The sequence below is a fragment of the Limanda limanda genome, chromosome 14 (genome assembly GCF_963576545.1).
Source record: "Limanda limanda chromosome 14, fLimLim1.1, whole genome shotgun sequence".
NCBI lineage: Eukaryota > Metazoa > Chordata > Actinopteri > Pleuronectiformes > Pleuronectidae > Limanda > Limanda limanda.
Genome location: NC_083649.1, coordinates 14,475,435 through 14,495,810, shown reverse-complemented (window position 1 = coordinate 14,495,810; position 20,376 = coordinate 14,475,435). Strand labels below are relative to the sequence as shown.

At 42.0% G+C, this 20,376-nt stretch overlaps 3 protein-coding genes across 4 annotated transcripts; all 3 read right to left on the bottom strand.

Annotated features, from left to right (window-relative positions):
- Positions 1–473: 473 nt before the first annotated feature.
- On the bottom strand, positions 474–9,134 carry heatr6 (HEAT repeat containing 6). Its single transcript, XM_061085945.1, has 20 exons — positions 8,847–9,134; positions 7,816–7,923; positions 7,574–7,714; positions 7,374–7,489; positions 6,295–6,409; positions 6,101–6,202; positions 5,807–5,971; positions 5,532–5,731; positions 5,159–5,333; positions 4,854–5,060; positions 4,270–4,369; positions 3,796–4,187; positions 3,595–3,717; positions 3,412–3,498; positions 2,984–3,118; positions 2,764–2,886; positions 2,515–2,639; positions 2,259–2,355; positions 1,614–1,818; positions 474–1,445 (listed from the first exon to the last, which is right to left on the bottom strand). Exons 1-20 carry the CDS (start codon positions 9,132–9,134, stop codon positions 859–861), a joined length of 3,591 nt encoding a protein of 1,196 aa, XP_060941928.1. The 3' UTR covers positions 474–858.
- Positions 9,135–11,272: 2,138 nt separating this feature from the next.
- Positions 11,273–13,301, bottom strand: dynll2b (dynein, light chain, LC8-type 2b). The gene is made up of 3 exons (XM_061085668.1): positions 13,229–13,301; positions 12,184–12,328; positions 11,273–12,079 (listed from the first exon to the last, which is right to left on the bottom strand). Exons 2-3 carry the CDS (start codon positions 12,313–12,315, stop codon positions 11,942–11,944), a joined length of 270 nt encoding a protein of 89 aa, XP_060941651.1. The 5' UTR covers positions 12,316–12,328; positions 13,229–13,301; the 3' UTR covers positions 11,273–11,941.
- A 2,488-nt stretch (positions 13,302–15,789) lies between these two features.
- Positions 15,790–19,798, bottom strand: srsf1b (serine and arginine rich splicing factor 1b). 2 transcript variants are annotated; one of them, XR_009682862.1, is made up of 5 exons: positions 19,374–19,798; positions 18,112–18,353; positions 17,846–18,018; positions 16,717–17,420; positions 15,790–16,373 (listed from the first exon to the last, which is right to left on the bottom strand). XR_009682862.1 is itself a non-coding variant. In XM_061085426.1 (4 exons), the coding sequence occupies exons 1-4, from the start codon at positions 19,559–19,561 to the stop codon at positions 17,232–17,234; spliced, it is 792 nt and encodes a 263-aa protein (XP_060941409.1). In that variant the 5' UTR covers positions 19,562–19,798; the 3' UTR covers positions 15,790–17,231. The 2 variants fall into 2 exon arrangements, 1 of the variants encoding a protein (XP_060941409.1); XM_061085426.1 differs by having other exon boundaries at positions 15,790–17,420.
- Between the last annotated feature and the right edge of the window lie 578 nt (positions 19,799–20,376).

Below are 20,376 nucleotides of genomic sequence, written 5' to 3'. Positions count from 1 at the left end.
GCTGCACCCAACACCGCAGGTTTATGTATAAACTAAAAAACCACAGACTAGTACAATTATAATAATACATATCATGTACAATTCATGTCTTTCTATTTGAATTTCTGTAATATATATATATAAACAAATGTTAGATTTTATGTCTTACTATTTAAATGTGTCTGAAATACACACAAAAAACATCTTTCATGTCTATTTATTTAAATGTGTCCAGAAATATATGTCAATGTAATATTTACTGTCTTATTTAAATAGTCTGAAAAACTATACTTAAATAAATGTGATATTTTATGTCTTGTTTTTTAAATGTGTGTATATATAAATATATATATACTGAATATATACTAAATAAACTCAATATTTAAATGTCTGAAATACACAAATATATAAAATATAAGCTTCAAATCATTTTATTTAAATTTGTCTGCAATATATAAATAAATATAAATGAATATCTTTATAATGTCATTTTTAAATGTATCTGAAATTTATACATATATATGTGTATGTATATTTCAGAAGTCACAGTAATACAGATCATTCACCAAATTTGGGATTTTTTTTCTTTGTTAACTCTATTCCATCAATGTGAAATGTATGTGCTTAATGGGGAGTAGTTAGATTTCTTTCTTTTTCTTTTTTTTAATTCCAGTTAGACCATCACTCTGTTTAAATATCAGGGTGTATCAAGGACTTCAGTTAATCATTTGGTTTACATGATGTAGTACATTTTGTGGAATAATAACACACGTTCACATTCATTGATGATTTCAGACAAGGCACACTGATTAAGTGTGTGGTTGAACATCTGCTGTCCTTCAGGAGCCTTCGTGACTCAGGACTTCAGTTTTCCGGAACCTATTGCTGTTGCTCTAACTGCTCTTCACAGGTCTTCAAACAATCCTCCAGAAAACCGACAACTATGTCCTTGCCCCCCTCCTCCTCTCTCCGTCCATCGCCTTCAGCCCTCAACTCCTTTACTCTGGTCAGAGTCAGCTGCAGATGCTCAATTCTCTGCTGAGTGTTGGAACAGTTTCCCCCCATTTCTTTCTCTCCCTCCAACTCTCCTCCACCATCCTCTGCTCTGATGCATTTGGTCAAGTGCTTTTTGATGGTACACCCCTCCTCGCTGTCCAGCGATGCCCCGATGGCGGGCATGTCCTGAGACTGGCTGACACCGAGCAGGTGCAGTAGCGCTTGTGAGAGTGTGTGTCGCAGGCTGGCACAGTAGCGGTACTCCAAGAAGTCGTTTGTGTCTTCACTGTTCTCTAGCGCTGTGGCCAGGGAATGCCACACAAAACTGAACTGCTTAATGTCCCCGTAGCAGCCGCGGCGGGCGGGAACTGCCAGCGCAGCAGCCGATTTGATGCGCACCTTGTAGTTCTTACAGAAAGTAACAACGTGGCAGAGGGCAGAGAAGACGTCCTGAGAGAACAGGGGCGAGTCTGAGAGAAAAAAAACAAAATTAACTGTTAAGTTCAATAGGGGAGATAAATCTTACTGATTAACCCTCCACTTTGAATCCTGTTATTTTACTTTCTTTATATATATATATATAAACTACATATAAAAACATTAGAGTAGTGACAGACGCCCCTGGAATAAAGACTCACCGAGTGGCAGGGCTGGGTTCCTGAAAGCATTTCCCAAGGCGTAGCAGGTGTTCCATCTGACCTTCATAATGGCCTCTGCTTGGACAGTTTTTACAAGAGCGCGGACGGCATCATCCAGTGGGCGCTGAAAGGCCGACTTGGTCAGCTGACTCTCTCGCAGGAAACGAAGCAGATTCCCGAGCGCTCGCACTGCGTGAGACTTCACCTGAGAGGGTTGAGGAGAGGACGAAAGTTGGAAGGAGATGAGAGGCAATCAAAAAGAAGATATGGAGATGATGTCCTTACAGGGCATATGTTTGATCTCCGCGGAGGTTATGAATGTTTGGACCTTTTCACTATTTTCCCAGAGAAAACTCCATGGGTCTTTATGAAAAAGAAAATGCAGGCACGTTTTAGAACTATGAGCGACAGAGGAATGGGTGCCATTCTACTTCAATAGGCAGTAAGGGAAAACTGGCTTTTTCCTGGTCTTGTCTTCATGAGCTTGGTAAAACAGAGAAGATACTTTTCATTCATTCATAGATTTTTTTACTCTGACAGAACAGACACATCTTGAAATAACAACACTAAGCAGGTTGTTGACAGATCTCACATCTGTCAACAACCTGCTTAGTGTTGTGCGAGTGAGAGTGTGAATGCACTCACTATGTCCTTGTCATCTGATGCTAGAGTAGCTGCCTGCAACATCTTGAGCAGCAGCATGTCTGACAGCTCCTCTTGGAAGTCGACACCAACACTCTCACTGATAAACAGATTACACAAAGCAAATCTCTCTTAACAAATTATAGACATTAAACAATATACCATACTGGATTTTTATGTTAAAGTGACATTATAAACAGTGTAGCAGTAGCAGTGTGATTTCAAAAGCATTTACTCCAAACGCTATATTATTTCTTACATATTGACAGTAAGCGTGTCTGTGAGATTTCCTAAAGTCCAGGCCGCCTTGGCACGGACGTTTGGAGATCGGTCGTTCAGGGCGGCGAGGACAGTGTTTGCTGTATCTGCCAAGAACATCACATCCTGCAAAGACATCAACACCTCAGAAACACGTTTTCTGTTTTGTCGGTTTTTCAAGACTTGAATCTCTTGACAGGAGGTAAAAGATATTAAGTTAGTGGCCATAGCTGCTCGGCACCATCCTTACCTCTCTCAGACAGGGGAACAGGATGTAGACTCCCAGAGCCCTAACAGCGGACTTCTTCACCAGATATTTTTCACTGTAGGTCAGCCCCAGCAGCACAGTGACGCACATCATCTGGGTCTTGTCCTAAAAACAACGTGACACGATCACACACACACAGCTTTTACAGAGCACAGTCTGAGCTGTGCAGTCAGGGACGGAGTTCAGTCGCATTGAAACTCACGGGCAGTTGTGCGAAGGCCTGCGGCAGGATGGAGGAGAGCGAGTCGCACGCGCTCATCTGCAGCATGGTGTGTTGCTCGTTCTGAAGCGGTCCGTTGAGCGGACCACTCAATATTTCAGACCAAAACTGTACCACCTGAAATGAATGGAAACACAATAACATTTAATGGATTACAGAACCTTACAGGTTTTGCGATCACACAAAATAAATATTACAATAATCACAAACAATTTTCAGGATTTGATTGAAGAAATAACAGTTTTGACATAATTTCAGAAATGCCTTTTTTATTGTGTTAGCATTTTCATCAGTGTTGTTCAACAGTAGAGATTGAAGAATCCAACACAATAAAAAGGAAAAACTCTCTTAATAATAAAAAAAGGTCTGACTCAGTATAAGTATATTCGGTATGGACAGTTTGTACGTACTTGGCTCATTGGGACCCGCAAGTTCTCAGGCACTTTGCTCTCTGCTGAATACTGCTGGATTATTCCCGTTCCCAACTCCACTAGTAGCTAAACAGAAGTCAAGGACATAGATATCAGCGCCCAGATCTTGACCTTCCAGTTGTTCATTATGTCATTTCTGAACATTTTTCAAAAGAGAGGTACCTTTGTCGCGTGCAGTTGCATGAAGGGGTTTGACTCTCCAAGGCAGTGAGCGCACATCTGCCCAATATCTAACAGACTTGCTTGGACTAGAGAAAAGTAGCCGCGTACCAGGTGGGACAGGAGCTGAAACACCATAAAAAATTACCTTCAGATTTCACAAGTGTCTATTAGGGGGATTTCTTGTTGTACCGTCTCACCAACCTGTAAAGCTTCCACTAGGATAGGGGCTGGCTCTAAAACTACACCTCCTCCTGTTCCTGCTCCCTCGCTGTCTGACTGGTGGTCCTCTCTGGGCTGAGTCACCAACGACATACAGAGCTGCAGCAGCCAGGGCGGTGAGCTGTCCTCCTCCCCCGGTGTATGAAGCACGCGGGGGGAGTGTGTGCACGAGCTGCGCTGGGAGGGTGTGAGAGGTGTGCGCGATGGGGACGACTCTCCGTCTCTACGTCTCCAGCTGAGTGCCGAGTCATGCTGTGTGAAGGAGCCGCTGCTGCTTTCTGGCTGTTGGAGGAGGAGCTGCACCTCAGGGAAAGGAGCGTGAGTCAGCACCAGAGCCCCGTAAAGGGTCAGGACGGACACACGCACATTCACGTCTGAAGACAGAGAACAGTTGTGTTAAAAGAAGCATTATGTACTGACCTGTAACTTGAAGCCATGGGGAGAAGACAGACAAACCTCTGTGGCCCAAATAACAACGCATCTGCTTCCAGAGTGGGCTGAGCAGACCAGGTCTGAGACGGTGGTAGGGAGCGTTAAACACCAGACAGGCCAGACACTAACACAGAGGGAGCGAGGAGACATACTGTTAGGATGATTAACCTGGATAGATAGGCTTTGTCTAGGCACAATACGTTTTATGCTCATTCTATTATATAATGTAATTCTGGGAGATGTAATTATTAGTCTGTGACCACTATATCTTTGTCAATCAAGCTGAGATATGACTTTTTTACTCATAGGATGAACAATACAAATGATTATGATTGTGGTTACCTCTAAACTATCTTTCTTACTGTACGTAGTAAGCATCTAATGTGAGTAAATGGACTTAGGGTTAACTTGTTTTCTTAGCAAAGGTGTTTTTGCAAAATAAGCATCAAAACCTCACGGGGAAGCTAATGTGCCTGTTGACTTTAAGTTTGATCAATGCAGCTTGATTGCTGACAGTAAAAACAGTGCAATTCTCCCGTGACTTTCAGAACAGAAGTAGTATCTCATATGACTGTAAGGTTCTTTTTATTAAAGTTTTGTCACCGTACCTTAAAGACCTGTATGATTGTCTGAGTAGCGGTCTCAGCTACCAGCGCGAGACTCAGAGCCCGGTGCAGCTCTCTGATGGTCGTGGCCAGGGAGAGGGAGAAAGGTGTGTAAGATGTCCGAGGAGACGCCGTGTCTTCAGCCACAGCCAGGAACTGACGGGAGCCATCCAACATGGCTGATAATACCTGAAGTGCACACGCACGTACCTGCACAGAGAGAGAGAGAGAAAGAGAGAGAGACAGAGAAAGATGTTACAGTCGTATAAGTTAAGAAGAATTATAAGATGAGTGAGGTCAAGTTGTACCTTTGGTGATGGGTCCTTCAGTATAATCGTGACCAGAGTGAGAGGTGGTGGTCCGCCAATAGGAGATTCAGGGATGAAGGAGAACCAATAGCCATACAGCATCCGTTTCTCTACACTTTTCACCAGCGCTATCAGACACTGCACAGCTCCCTGACGCACACGACCATGATGACATCTGAAAGAGAAAAATGCAACAGGATGGACGACGGAAAAGGATTTCTCGCGTGTTTGTACATAACTTGTGAATCATTCATTCAAGACATCCTAAGTTCAGTCAAATGAACATTCAATGAAAAAACAGCAACCACATACATGCTTGTTCTCTGGAATGAGAAAATAGTGACGTGAATGGGCATGCTCTTTCTTTATGTACCTCAATTTGCTCTGTGCGTTGCCCTCTGCATCGGAGAACTCAGAGTCCGAACTCTTTAGCTTCCAGGACGGGTAGAAAGACGGATCGGAGGGTGAAGTAAACGACTCTGCCTCACCTCTGCCTCCCTCTTCTCCATCATCCCCTCTGCTTTGCTCGGTGCTCGTCTTCTTCGCCTTTCCTCTTGACTTCTTCTTTTTATTCTTAGGAGAGACACAACTGATTTGAATATGGTCCTTTCTTTAAATAAGACCACAAAAAAAAAAGGCTTGCCTTACCCCTGAGGATTTGCCCGGCACGGCAGCATCCTTTTTTGGTTCAGGGGTTTCTGGTGGTTCGGCAGGTTTTGGTGCAGAAAGACCTTCATACTGAGGAAGAGGAGCTGGGTAAAGCACATCCGGCCACTCGACATTCACCCCTGGAACTGCCTGGAACATGAGCCTCTGCAGAATACATGTACATATCTCTGCTTTATAACATTACTTACAATTGTTGTGTAGTGTGTGTTATTGGAAAAGGACAAGAATGATAAAGAAAATGAAAAAATCTGCAAGTGTGGTACAGTTTTGCACCTTAATAGTGGCCAGCACAGATCCAAGCTCCTCCACTTCACCAAATTTCCACCTGCCACCTGACAGACAACAGTGAAGTCCCTTCAGCGCTGACTGGATCACCTGCAGAGGAGAGATGGGCAGGCATGGGTCGGATGTGATAGAGTGCTTTTTTCTTCAAAATGTTATTTGTTACAACACACAATTGTCCGTACCATGCAGTAGAAGAGCTCATCTGTGTCGGGGGGCATGGGTGACTGCAGATTTTTCAAAAAGACATTGAAACATAGACTTCTGTATTCATCATCCAGAGGGGCCTGACCAGGGATCCTGGAAAGAAACAATTCATCCAAGCACAGAAACCTTTACAGCCAAGAAGAAGCAACATTTATGCAGAAATGACAATACAATACAAAATACAGTTTGTGACAGAATGCTAATAGATATCCATTATGAATGGATTTCAGACATATTATGATAGTAGTAACTCTGTGACAACTGCTGGAGTAGAACCAATTTGAAAATAAGGAAATATACATAATTATTGTTTTAAAAAATATTGTTTTTGCCTTGACAATGTGCCCTCATTAGAATGCACTTTAACATTTGATAATCTAAGCTGAAACCAGTGGCCATCCTCCACAAAGCTACAACCCTTTTATTGCCACTTTTCACATCCCCCATACCAACTGGACTTGTTAAAGTGAGATAGACACAGATGGCTATTTTAATACAAGGTCTTTGAATCTAAACGCCACCCCTGTCTTTTTGTTGGCTGGTTTATTTGTTTATAAGGAAGGTAAGGCAAAATCTACTGGACGGATAACAATGAAACTTGGAGGAAGGGTGGGGTATAGGTCACAGTAGAACCCATAAAATGTGAATCCAGAGGGCAGGTGCATAAAGGTTTCATCACTTTCATTAAAATTGAAAGATAGACATATTTAGGGAACTAATATCTTTAAATGAGTGAAATATGGTGCAGGTTGATTGAATTTAAGGGGACTGTTGGGCCTTGGTGGAGTAATTTGCTCTACTGAGTACTATTCCAGTTATTGTGCCAGACATCTAGATGATGTATTGAAAGTTATTAAATTAAGAAAAAATGTAGGATTATGCTTAGCATGCTCGTTTCACCTTAGCTACACCAAAACCAACATATTTATTCATTCTGGCTTCTAGATTGGAAGTGTAGAACCACGACTCTCAAGATTTTAAAACACCCTTTTCGAAATCAGATAACAGACAGCACGTCTCAAACTGTCTGCCAATAAGAAGGTAAACAAAAATCTACCTGTAAAACATGTTTGCCAAACAGGTAAGAGCAACACGACGTAGTTCCAGATTTGGCTGAGATGGAGCACTATACAGAAGAAGGACGCCATCTTCAAGCAGAAGTTCACTGAGTTGCTGTGAATGAGAAGAATCTCAATGTTAATATGTAATGGTTATCTTTATTTGACACACTTTCATTGCGCTTGTATAAATACATACCTGGTGGCACTGAGGTCCATTCCCATACACTACTGTGGAGAGTGCCAGGAGCACGTCGGAGTGTGTCCATGTACTGCACACTTTCAATGCACTGGTTGTATACTTCAGCAGCACAATCAATGTCTGTTCATCCATTATGACCTTAAAGAAAAATCAGTGAGAGCAGAAGAGTGAGAAAAACTGATAGCTAATTGATGGACCTGACGGCTAAGCTCTACTATTACTAAAAGGAAAGTTGTTACCTTGAGCTGATAGAGCAGATGATGTATTAACTGGCAGAGTTTGATGACTAAATGTTCTTGAGTCAGCGGCACAAGAGGGACGGCACGTTTCAGCAGAGTACACACATCCTGAAATGGATACATAAAGAAGCTTAGGTTTATTTGTCCAACAACCACATAAAAGCACATAAAACCCAAAGATATTCTGTTGATGGAACAGAAACAGGACATTTGGCAAATATACACATCTGGTTACTGATACACAAATATTCAACATGACCACGGTCACCATGTTTCACTCCTGTCGGCCATAACAGACGTCTGAGGCTGCAGCAGCAACAGACTCAACAACAAAAGAGTGTTGTTGATGACAATGTGCTCTGCATCACTTTAGAATCATCCTCTGATGGCTGCGCCCAGCATGATGATTCACCCACCTCAAAGCATAGTGTACATGCTTTGAGGTGGGTGAATCATCATGCCCCCCCGTCCTTTATTTATTTAAGAGTTTGGTCTTTCAGTTGAGAGCAGAACATATTGATTTCACATTCAAATTTCAAAAAGCTTTCACTCAAATCCCTGCACTCGCACCCAAGTAGCCCCCGCTTGTGATTCGACTTCTTCAGCTTGTGCTCAAACAATGCGCTTGTACTCGCTCTAATAGATTCCTTGCACTTCATCTGCACTTAGATTTCTCCTCTGCTCTTGGACGTTTCTTCTGTCTGTCAAAGTTCACCAACCAATAGAATACCAAGTGCATTCTGTGGAATCTCTCCATCAGAAGCGATGAATGTTTCCACCATCTCGTTGAATCCATGACATTAAGAGCTGAGGCCTTTCTCAATATTATTAAGGTGTTCCGAATAAAGTGGAATGAATGTCAAAAACGTTAAAAGATTGGGTTTGCACTGAAATTAGGCAGTTTACATTGGTCAAGGCTTGGCTGTTGTTCCTGTTGCCATAGCACCAGGTGCACCTTGTCACATCAACAAAAAACAAAGTGTTGAGGGGTGGGGGTTGGCGTCTCCACCAGACAGAGGAGTGTGTGTTACCTCTGGTCGGATGTCGATGTCGGGGTAAATGGTTTTGTTGTAGTTTTCGGACATGAGCTGGTCAAACACCAGGTTGAGCTCCTCTTGGAGTTGGCCCGAGTCCGCTCGCACGGATCGGAGTTTAGCGGCGCTGCGGGAAAACTGTTTCTCGGCGTCCGACGCGACCCCGAGCCTCCACCGGTCCAGGCCGGCCGGGGCGAACCGCTCCCCGGCGTCAGCCGCCTGCGGGGCGGCAGAGACACCGCTGCGCCCGAAAGCCGGCGATGACATCCCAGTTGTTGAAGCCATGTTTTCCACACCCGGAAGTAAATTACTTGTTTTGTGGTGCTGGCGCTGCATTTACAGCTAGACACCAAACTGGGAGGCTCATTACTTCCTCTAGCGGTGAAAACCAGAAGCACAGGCACCATTCAACAGGCAAGATTTTTTGATTTTTGATTTGTCATGTTCTTCGTCTCTCGATTGACTGGCGGATCGCAAACAATGAAAGGTGCACACCGCCACCTACTGTACAAGAGTGTGTATTTAACAGATTTTCTCAAATTCTACAGATCAGCCCTGTGTCTTAAAAACGTAACGAGTGCCACATGATGTCTCTTATTCCTCATCCTTCTGTCTTTAAATCCCCCACTAGATCCCACTCCTGTCCCACTTTCCAGACTTTATCCTGGAAGCTTTGTCGTTCTGCTTATTACAAAGGAAGATTACATGTTCGGTGTTTTCTTTAACCTCACAATCACTACATTTGTCACTGTTCCTCTTCCCACTTATAAACAAGGTGTAATTTAGTCCTATGTGATCTAATCTTAATGTTGTTATAAGAAATCCATCTCTTCTGTTCCTTTATATGAAGTTCTTGGCTGTGACTGAGTTTTGTATCTTATATCTCCTTCCTTCCTGGTCCTCCACCCACCTTTCATGTTTTTACACCACCTTATACATTAGCTGAAGCTCTATCCCAAATTTGGATATTCACCTTTAAAAATATTCATGAAGGGGCCTATATTGTGTAAAATACATTTCTGGGCTTTTACTATCCGTAATTACTTGTAGGGGGTCAGTAGGGACCCTCAAAGTAGGATAACAGTCACTTCGCCGACTTTTTCCCTCAGTCCATTCTAAGAAACATGTTATCGAAACGTCTTGTTTCGTACTTCCTGCCCCGTATGAGTCATTCGGGATTGCACTCGTCTCTCAGGCCCACCCAGCCGGGTACCAGTCCAGCCTCCGAACCCACCACCCCTGCTCCCAGTCACCTCCACCACTGTCTCTCCACATCGAACATGACACTAAGCAGACATGTTGCTGAGCTAGCAGCTTGTTAGCTACCACAGGCTAACCACAACAAACTAGACCGAAGAAACACTGCTGCGTGGAGCGATGCAAGGAAGAGAATGTGTCCGTGCACATTCCTCCTAAGAACGTTACTTTCGAGACCAGCGGTAACGCTCAATTTCTTCTGCCTTGCCGTGTGGCTCTGCTAGACGTTACTCGTTTCTAGGGACTGAAACTCAGTTCTGAAACTCCATACTGTAACTCAGGACGTTATTCCTACATTGGCCCACCATCCTGCTAAAACTTTAACACGAGGACGGTGTAACTTATCGTTCAGAAACATCCTGTTGTAACTGCCTGTAAATATGTGGCTGGTCTTCTATAGATGTATCCAAACATAACAGGACTTTTAGCTGTGTTTAGCAGAGAGAGTCACTGGCCAGAATGAGACCTGTGATCAGCCAATCAGAGGGGCTCAAGAGGCAGGTGAAAACAGCCTGTTCTGTCAGCAGCTCCAGAGAGAGGCAGAAGTGAGGACATGGAAATACACATTGAAGCAGTTTTTTTTTTATTACTTTAAACCACTGATATATGATCTTAGGGGTACCTTTACCTCCAATTAAATCCCGGTAGGTGTCAAATATGGGCCCTTTAAAGTGCATTAATTATCAATCAAAAGTGAGTCTTTTTGAACGGACTCAACCTTCTTTTTTTTCTTAAGACAGAGATAAGATAGCGGTGGCTTTGGTCCATACTATATACTTGAGTTTAATGATTAATAAATAACGTGAGGTTGTTGCAGCTAGTTAAGGTGGACCCAATTATATACATGTAGGTAAGTTATATTTCATTCAAACTATATTGTACCAAATTTCCATTTAATTTCTTACTGGCTATCAGGCAAGTGTAAGGATTAAGACTAGACTATTTCAATTACAATATAGGCATAAAATATACTAATGTTAATATTACTTTCCTCTGCTTTACCTGGAATAATTATTACCTGTTAGCCATTACAAATATGACACAAAAAACAACAACACTGGTTTGTTGCCTCAATGTACATACTATATTATTAAGGTCAGAATACAGGAGGAATTATATTAAGATAAAAGTAAATGCAGCTGAAGAAAATTCAAGGTACACAAAAGTAGTCGAACCAATTTACTGTCTCAAATGTTTTGTGCTCAACATGTCGAAAATATTACAACACCCAAGTGTTCACTAAATTACAGTCCAGCGATACAAAGCGGCAACATTGCAAATACTCGGAGCAGAAGTGGAAACAGGAATGTTCAAACATGTACAAAAGCCTTCAATCTTAGCATACAGTATTCTTTATTAAGTGTGAGCAACAGTAACTGCATTTTTTTCCTTCTTTAATTCAATCTGAGTTGACACTGAAAATTAAAAAGGCATTAACAAAAACTCTGTTGCTCATTTTAATGTCTTGAAAAATAAGTTATTATACAACATATTCATATGAAATAATGTACAAGGTCTGTGCATCAATGCACAGCAGAAATTATATCCAAAAATTATGATTCATGGTCAAGTCTGTCGGACGCGCAACTGCTGCCTGGATTCTGGCGATCTTAGTTTAACATTTTTTTTTGGAACAGCACGCCACCAGTTCAGGCAGGACTAATGCACCATCCAGAACAGTGGTAACATCGTAGGTGCTAAACAATAACAGACTGCAGAAAGTAGGGAACCATGAGGTGGGCATGTCTGCATGAAGTTGGTAGCAAATGTACAGCATGGCACAGAAGAATTAAAGGCTGAATTTAAAAGTAGTTGTCAGAGGGCACGTTGGGATTTCAGCCCGACTTGAAGAGTAGAATAGCCACTTGGCCCAGGTAGAAGTAGATGAAATGCTTGGTCTCGTGTGTCACATAGCTACCAAAGTTCCTCCCGACGATGCAATGCCAGGTGGGGTTGTACTTCTTGTCAAACTCCTGCAAGGGAGGTGATAATAAGCAAAACACAGATAGGACGCCATTAAAAAACGGCATTCAATAAATGTTTCATGTAGGTGATAATTATGTTTTATCCGGCATACCTTTTTGACATAAGCAGCAATATCCTTCTCAATGTTGTACTTCTCCATGGCCTGCATGGCACAGTCCACAGCATCCTGCTGCATTTCATCAGACATGTCTGCATTCTTTATCACTGCCTTCTTGTCAGACATGTTGGCTTCTTAACTGCACAAGAAAAAGCAAATTGTTGAAACTTTTCCTTACACGTATAGCTCACACACAAATTCCAGCTCATACATCCAGTGACACTTGTCCTAGCATCCCATGGCACCTGCATTGACGTCTCAAGTTTATTTATGTCATTCGACCCATACCTAAAAGAATACAGTGGAGGACATTTGTATTTCTCGGGACCCGTGTTCACAAACGATCAGTCAAAAGACAATACAAAGAAGAAGAACGCAACATTTCTACCAAGGCAAGAGCAATTAAGTGTCTGAGTGAGATTTTTTAAAAACAATAAACAGAATGCTAGTCCTATAAATACAGGTTAAAGACAATTTCTCCAGGAAAGTCACTTTAAGAGGAGTCTACTTATTCGTACCTTGGTATAAATATTTCAAAAAATTGAGAGCCTAGTGAGATTGGCATCTAAAAAACAGGATTAACAAAATCATCTGGATAACTGAGGGAAAACTGTGATCCCTCTCAGGATGTAGTTGATGTGCATGTTGGAAACTCACTAAGCAAGCAATACAAGAAGAGTGTTGACGTGACAAGCAAGACAATGTAATTCAGCAACATCAGATGCTCATTAGTTGCAATCTGTATATCTGGTTACCTGCTGGTGCAACGAGTTAAAGCTTCAAAATTTGAAATCAACTAGGTACCATCATTTAATAAAGCTCTGAGGTTTGCAAACACTGCAAAGAAAGTGGGAGCAACACACACACGCACACACACACGCACGCACGCACGCACGCTGACACATTCATACCTACATACATACATACACACCTTCTCAGGACAAACACAATAGGAGAGCAGCCTGGATGTTCACTCACCTCCTGCACACACAGCTTCTATCACACAAACAAACCGTAAAACACATGCAGTGATTCTTACCGTCTCTGTTGTGTTACAGTGATCAGACGTGTGCGTCACAGGCAGCTGCAGTTTGCACTTCCTTTATGGATGTAGCGTGTGCGCCCTCGCCCCGCCCTTCAAATCACAGCCGCTAATCTGATTGGCCGGAGCCGAGCCTCCACCCTGCTCGTGGGCGTTTTTTACTCGCGGACAATCCGCCCGCATCTTATTTCCACCCAGAATGCACTGTTTTCACACACACACGCACACACACCTGCCCCGCCCCCTCCTGTGTGCGGGATCGATCCAGGTGATCAGGTCGATCGATCGTGTTGATCCACATGAGAAGATGTGAAGAGCTGGATTGAACCTGAACAATGTACAAGAGGCGTTCACATTAGCTATCCAAAAACAATACAAATATATAACACAAAATATAAAGAGTCTGAAAATCAGCTCTAGTGATAGCATATCATGTCATGTCGACAAAAATAAACATTAATGATGTCCACAATCGGGGTGATTCTTTACCTCTATATTGTTCTTTCTTCTCCTCTACTTTGCGGTGAGGATGTGCGCAATGGGCTTCTCCGCAGGTTTTATTTAATTTAATTTTTTTTATATATATTTAATTTGAAATGGTTATGGTTCATTTTTGTTTTTAAATTTACATATTATTAGATATTGTGCAATGAATAGGTGGTTGAAGTCCTGCATACCAAATGAGACACTGAATACACTTCCTGCTCACACATCAATTTGAAATGTAGTATTGGTTAAACACATGGTTGCACTTATCCCATTAACAACGATTCTATTTCCACAAAGAGCCATAATAATACTATGATGTCTGCATACTATGCTTTGAGTAAATCAAATATGCTGCATGCTTATGTTTACACTGGGGATTAGAGAGAAACAGCATTTCAATCCTGTCTATGTCCTGTACATATGGCAGAATTTGCAATAAAGTTGTGTGTGTCTAGAATTACATCATAAACTATGGGCAGACATTTAACAAAAGTTGTAGGAATATTACTTTGAAGGTGATAGGATTAGGTTTTGGAGCTGATTGGTCGTGGGGATGATACACAAACTGTATCAGGGTAGGAAATACACCGGAGCCATGGTGTTCATTGCCACTGGTTGTAATGTCCCAAACAGAAAAGAAAGGAGGGCACTCTTTCTCTTTTAAGGATAAAGGACAATCGTTGGTTGGAGTATCAGTTTTTAATTCATTTTTGGGTACAAGAATTGAAACCCCGACACAACAGCGATGGCATCCTGCTTCCAATAGCATTTGTGTAACATCGGATGATAAAACACAAACAGCAGCAGCAGCAGCCTGTAAAAATGTAAATCAACGAATGACTGAAACTAACAACGGCCATACAGCATGATTATCAAAACATTCGAATGACAACCTTCAGGCTAGTCACATAAAATAATTTTCTCTTTACAGGTTATCAGTAGTTTTGTGTCCTCACCCCAATCGTTTCAATGGATTGTGTAATTTATGAATGTTCGACTACTGAAACAAGAAAATCAAGATTATATGAAACTATCAAGGGAACTTTTATTGAAGCCTCTGGAGTGAAAGACTGACCTAAGTGATAAAAAAAAACACAATAGGTCACATTCCCTTGTTCCCTCCCTCCTCCACTGTTGATGGATTCCCACGCTCCTTAAGTGCATGGATCCCTCCTGCCCCTCCTTCTGGATTTGCTCCACAATACAGACAGACTTATCTGAAAGACAATCACTCATCGGGATGTCATCAGAGACTGTGTCTTTGAGGTCCAAGACAGGAAACATCCTGTTTGGGTTGTTTGAAGGCCAACTAGACTATCTCACTACTTTGTTCCTCGCTGCAGGCTGAAGACCAGAGGAGAATGCATTTAAGGTTGTTGGATCAACTCTTCTATTCCATTAAACCTACGTTCTTCGGACTCGACGAAAATTTAAAAGAAACAAAAAAACAGCTTGACTTATGTTTGAACACAACCAATTTTTAAATGTATTTTGGCTTTTATTGTTTGCGTTCGAGATTGCATTTTATTTTATTATGAGGAAAATAAAATCATTAAGTTCAGTTTAATGCCAACTTATTCATGTCAATTGAGAAATCCCATGCCGAAAGGTACAGGGGAAATCATCCCAGCAGAAAAACTGTCAATATGTTTCTGAAGCAGTTACTATTATGGATACCCATGCAAATTCAAAATACATTAAATAAAAATGATCCCGTACAATTATTTTGGAGGGCAATGGTCAATTAATTTTTTGAAAATCAAATATATATCCTCCATTGATGTTGTTATACTGTTAGTCCTAGATCCTCATTTCAGCCCATTAAAACATTTCTTCAAGCTTGTTGAACGTAATAATGAGAACAGTGTGAACACCTTCAGTCTGCATCATGAGTTTTGTAAAGATATTTAATACTAAAATCCAAATACATTTTCCTAAATGACCTAAATACTGACACATATTATTGCAAAATATAAAAACACATTTGCATGTCATGCATACAGATTTTGCAGGCTTTTGTGTAAAGCCATTTGAGGAATCCAAAATACTGAACAAGAAAAACACTAACATTTACTTGTGTTATCGAAACTTTTATTAAAAGAGAATAAAGCTTTGAGATACTGAAGATCATACCTAAGAAAATAAACCAGAAATCATCCTTCTCTGGAAAGACTGACTGAAGAAAAAGATACAAACCACGTTAAGGTCACAATCCCTGGTCGCCTCCCTCTTCCCTCCCTCCACCGCTGTTAATGGTTGCCCACTATTTACCACTCCTTACGCGTCTTGATCCATCCTGCACTTCCCAGCCCTCTTCTTGGTTTTGATCCAAGCTTTGCTCTTATTAATTCTTTTTAAAAATCCGAAAAATAATTCGCTCGTCATGTCGCCGTCGGTAATTGTGTCTTTGAGGTCCCAAAGGAAATTGGAAAAAATTATTTGGATAATTTGAAAGCCAATTTACTTCGAATAGGTGACTATGATTCCGGTTTGTGGGTTTATGTGGACAGGGCCAGGGGTCGGGATCCTCTCCCTGCAAAATGCTCCCATGCTCCTGCTCCATGTATCCATCCCGAAGCCTAATCCTAATCCTGATCTGATCCTGAATCCTGATCCAGCTCCGGAATGGGGAGACAATGAGCCCAGTCCAAACCTTCAGAATACCAGCAGAACCAAAGAGAAGGAGGCAAGTTAGAATCACACCTTCACAAATTACTTAAAAATGTCAATGAATACATCTATGAGGGAGTTTACGTTGAGAAAAACAAGTGACACTTCCATGATCAATCCCAAAAACTAAGGTATACTTAAGATAGTAAAAGATGAGCAAAAGCAAAGAACACAAGCTTTGGGTTTTGAAATACAAAGTGGTGAGCAGAATGTGCCAATACTCAAAACATTCAATAATGCGCTCTACTGTCAAGTGTATGTTAACAAAAGAAGCTGGACAGCCTTATAATGCAGATTTCATAGATGACAGGGCACAGCCATCATACCATTGGTGCCATATTTGACTCCTCCTCCTCCTGTTTATCCTAATATGAACTGTTTCCTCTGTTCCCATCCTATCCTGTTCCTCTGATCTCTACAGAGAGACACACAAGAAGGTCAAAGGACAATAGTAAATGATTGAAGAAGTCAATTCTTAAAAGAAACTAAACATGAAGCATACAACGAGCACAATCAGCACAGGAGAAGTGGAAAGGAGGGGGAGAGATGGCTAGCAGAGACACAATTTGTGAGAATTTAAAAAAGGGAAGCATGGCAGAGTGAATAATGCCATGTACACAGACCAGGTGGGTTGTGTACTTGTGGTCAGCAAAAAAATTAAAAACTAAAATAAAAAAACTGCGAAAAAGAAAGTTGGGGGAAAAGCGAGCACACAACACAACAGCATGAAGGGGTCACAGACAAGATGATACGTGGTCAGTATACAGGATCTGTAATTTGATGTGAAGATTTCCTCTCCAGCTCCGAGGTACACCATTACTTTGGTTACGGTCAGGTGAGTCTAGGTGCGGGAGCGAGAGCGAGAGCGGGAACGACGGGGAGAGTAACGTGGAGACGCCCTGTTGCGACGAGGGGAGTAGCCGCGTGAGCCGCTCTTGCTCCGGCTCCGACTGCGGCTACGAGAGCGCGACCGCCCGTAGCTGGGACTGCGAGGGCCGTCCTCCTTCACCCCGATGTAGGCCGTCTCTCCCTGAACACACACACACACATTGGGGAATATTAATTTCCACGTGCAAGTTAAAACATGAGAAAGAAATACCTGCAGCCACAAACGGGATCAATTTCTGTTTGCACATTTACCGTTTCTGGACATCACAACTATTTATTCCTAAGTCTAAAGTTCATTCTGATGAAAATCAGCAAATCACATAAGACTTTGATTACACCAAAAGACCATTGTTGTCGCCATCACACGACAAATGAAACACAGGCAGAATTATGATGCAAAGTGACATCATCTCACCATTCAAACTTAACATTGGCCTTTACTTACTGCCCAGTTGTTGTCACTCCACACTCTTGCCTTCTTCATTTGAGAAAATATTAAAACTCCCAGTTCGGCGTTCCATGGCCATTCCTTATCAAGATAGCTTAAGGCTGGAACACTTTACGTACCTCATGAGAACGAAACTTGGTGTTATCCAAATTACGGAGAGCGTAGACCATGTCTTCTTTCCGCACAAACTCCACTACGCCGGTGCCATCACGGTAAACATCAGCATAACATACGTCACCTGCCTCTCGCATGTGATCCTTCAGGTCCTGCCAGCTTCCACTGGGGGGAAGACCTGACATGAAGAAATGAGGTATAAATTCGTAAATTCACCTCTTACACTTACAGTTTCAAGAACAATCTGCAGTGAGAGGAACACAACACTCACCTGACACAATAACCCTGTGCTCAGAGCGTCGGGACGGGGGCCCGTACCTTCCCCTCGGGGGTCCCATGCCTCCACTACCACCACCACCACCACCCCCCCCTCCACCACCGCCGCCTCTTCCTCCTCCTTCTCCTCCGCCGCCCCCACCACCGCCTCCCCTTCCTCCTCTTGGAAACTCAACACGCAGGCGGTATCCATCGTAGTCATAACCATCACGCCCATGAACAGCATCCTCAGCATCCCTGTGGAAACAGACAGTTACAAATCAGCGAACTTGAATGAGCTAAATAAGCACAGAGCCGAGATATAATTTAAGCCAACTGGCTGATGAAACCCAGGAGAACCTAAAGAAATTGAGCTGTTGAAAATGAAATAGTTAAAGAGTTTAATATGACACAAATTACAAAAAGATTGTGAAGCTATTCTGAGCTAAAATGCTAAATATTGGTAATTTCTAGCTGTGAAGCCAGTGCAGCTGCCAGTTATCTCACAATTAAGGGTCTGTATCAGTGCAAATAAGATTATTACATTTTCATCAATATGAAACAGTGTAGAAAGCCGTTTCCAAAGTTTTAAGAAAAGCTTCATATGAGGATCAAACTTTTACTTGATATAATTTAATAGTTTAGGGTGTGAGACACAGAGAAAGGGATTTACTCATCCTATACTGGTACATGATGAACTGCTGTTAAATATACGATAGTCTTTTGTATGAGGGAATGGTGTAAAAACATCCATCACTGAAATGCAGGTAAGGGGCTGAAAAATAACAAATAAACAATATCGTAATGTACAGTAGTGCAACAATGTAATTAGGGATGCAATTAATCGATTATTCAGTCTGTTATTTAGCGGATTACTTAAAGTGAAACTATAAATATGTCCCCTTAAAATTACATATTATATATAGCAATTAATATTTGGGTCGCATGACAGATAGAATACAGTCAAATTAATTTAATTCTGTGTTTACCAGGGAAAGTGGTTGATTTTTACATGTGAGGAGCCACAACATGTGTTTGTAAAGGATTAGCCAACCACCAGTGTAATTGATTCATTTACTTCCCGCCATTAAATCGACCATCCGGTTGAATAAACGTCTTTCTAAAATAAGGAACACCATTAATTTAAATAGGATGCATTGGTAACCAGATGAACCGTTTCTATGTATGAGTGTGTGGCTGCATCTTTAGTAAAAACGGCTTTGTGGGGAAACTACAGGGGAGATAGCGACGAGACATGGCGGGGCTCCGCAGGCTCACCTCGGGTCCTCGAACTGCACGAAGGCGAACGGTGGTCCTCCTCTCCGGTTCTTCAGATCGATATCACGGATCGCCCCATACTTGTAGAACAGGTCTTCGACGTCTTTCGAGCGGATGTCTGGCGGGAGATTCCCCACGTAGATACGGCAGTCGTTGCTCCCCGCGGGTCCACGGATGACGCCGGACATGATCGCTACAAACTCGCTAATGTACGGAAGTTAGCAAGTGGGCTAACAGCACTTCTCCTCAAGAAAAGACGACAAGATGGCGCTTAGGTCGCAAAGAGACGAGCAGGAACGCACGACGATTCTTCAGTTACGGCTGCGTCCTACTGGAAGCTGAGGATCTTCCAGGGAAACGCACAAAGCATCCAGATAACAAAGGCTCAAAGTTGCGAGTTGTGGTTCAGCGCCTTCCGCCTACTACACGTGTTCTTCTTTGTGCTGAATGGCGTGCAGCAGCTGGCTTTAAAGACGCGCACAGCGCCACCAGCTGGAGGGCGAGGTTACATCCTCCAGCAGAGGTGCACAGCAGGCTCATCACCAGAGGGGATTCTAGGAAACAGCAAAGTGAAACCTCGACATCCAGTTGGGTTCTGTGCCGGGGCTCTCGACTACATCACGTTATCTTTATCGGGAGATAAAAATGGGAAATCAAAGACCCCTATTCTATACAACAGAGCAAAGTTCATTGGTCTACAAAAACTAATAGATATATAGATAGAGTACTTTATTCATCCCCGAAGGGAAATTAAGTTGTCATAGCAGCCGGTATATTTGAATACAATAAAATACAATACAATACAATAAAATAAAAAATATTGAGGTAGAAAGAATAAAAAACAGAAGCACAAGATAAAATAAAATAAAATAGGTAGATAAGGTGCAGTGGCAAGATGATGTTAATAGTACTGATGATATGATGGTAATGTTATTGTTAGACAGTATATAAGAATAGTACAGTATATATAGTACATAATATATATTTATATATGATAGTAATA

Excerpts from the sequence above, each read along its gene's own strand:
- srsf1b (XM_061085426.1), bottom strand. The coding sequence starts at position 19,561 with ATGTCCGGCGTCATCCGTGGACCCGCGGGGAGCAACGACTGCCGTATC. Across the intron at positions 18,354-19,373 it reads GTGCAGTTCGAGGACCCGAG|GGATGCTGAGGATGCTGTTC; the intron begins GTGAGCCTGCGG and ends CTGTTTCCACAG. Across the intron at positions 18,019-18,111 it reads GCACAGGGTTATTGTGTCAG|GTCTTCCCCCCAGTGGAAGC; the intron begins GTGAGTGTTGTG and ends TCTTCATGTCAG.
- dynll2b (XM_061085668.1), bottom strand. The coding sequence starts at position 12,315 with ATGTCTGACAAGAAGGCAGTGATAAAGAATGCAGACATGTCTGATGAA. Across the intron at positions 12,080-12,183 it reads TTGCTGCTTATGTCAAAAAG|GAGTTTGACAAGAAGTACAA; the intron begins GTATGCCGGATA and ends CCTCCCTTGCAG.
- heatr6 (XM_061085945.1), bottom strand. The coding sequence starts at position 9,134 with ATGGCTTCAACAACTGGGATGTCATCGCCGGCTTTCGGGCGCAGCGGT. Across the intron at positions 7,715-7,815 it reads ATCTGCTCTATCAGCTCAAG|GTCATAATGGATGAACAGAC; the intron begins GTAACAACTTTC and ends TTTTTCTTTAAG. Across the intron at positions 4,188-4,269 it reads TTGTTATTTGGGCCACAGAG|ACGTGAATGTGCGTGTGTCC; the intron begins GTTTGTCTGTCT and ends CTCTGTCTTCAG.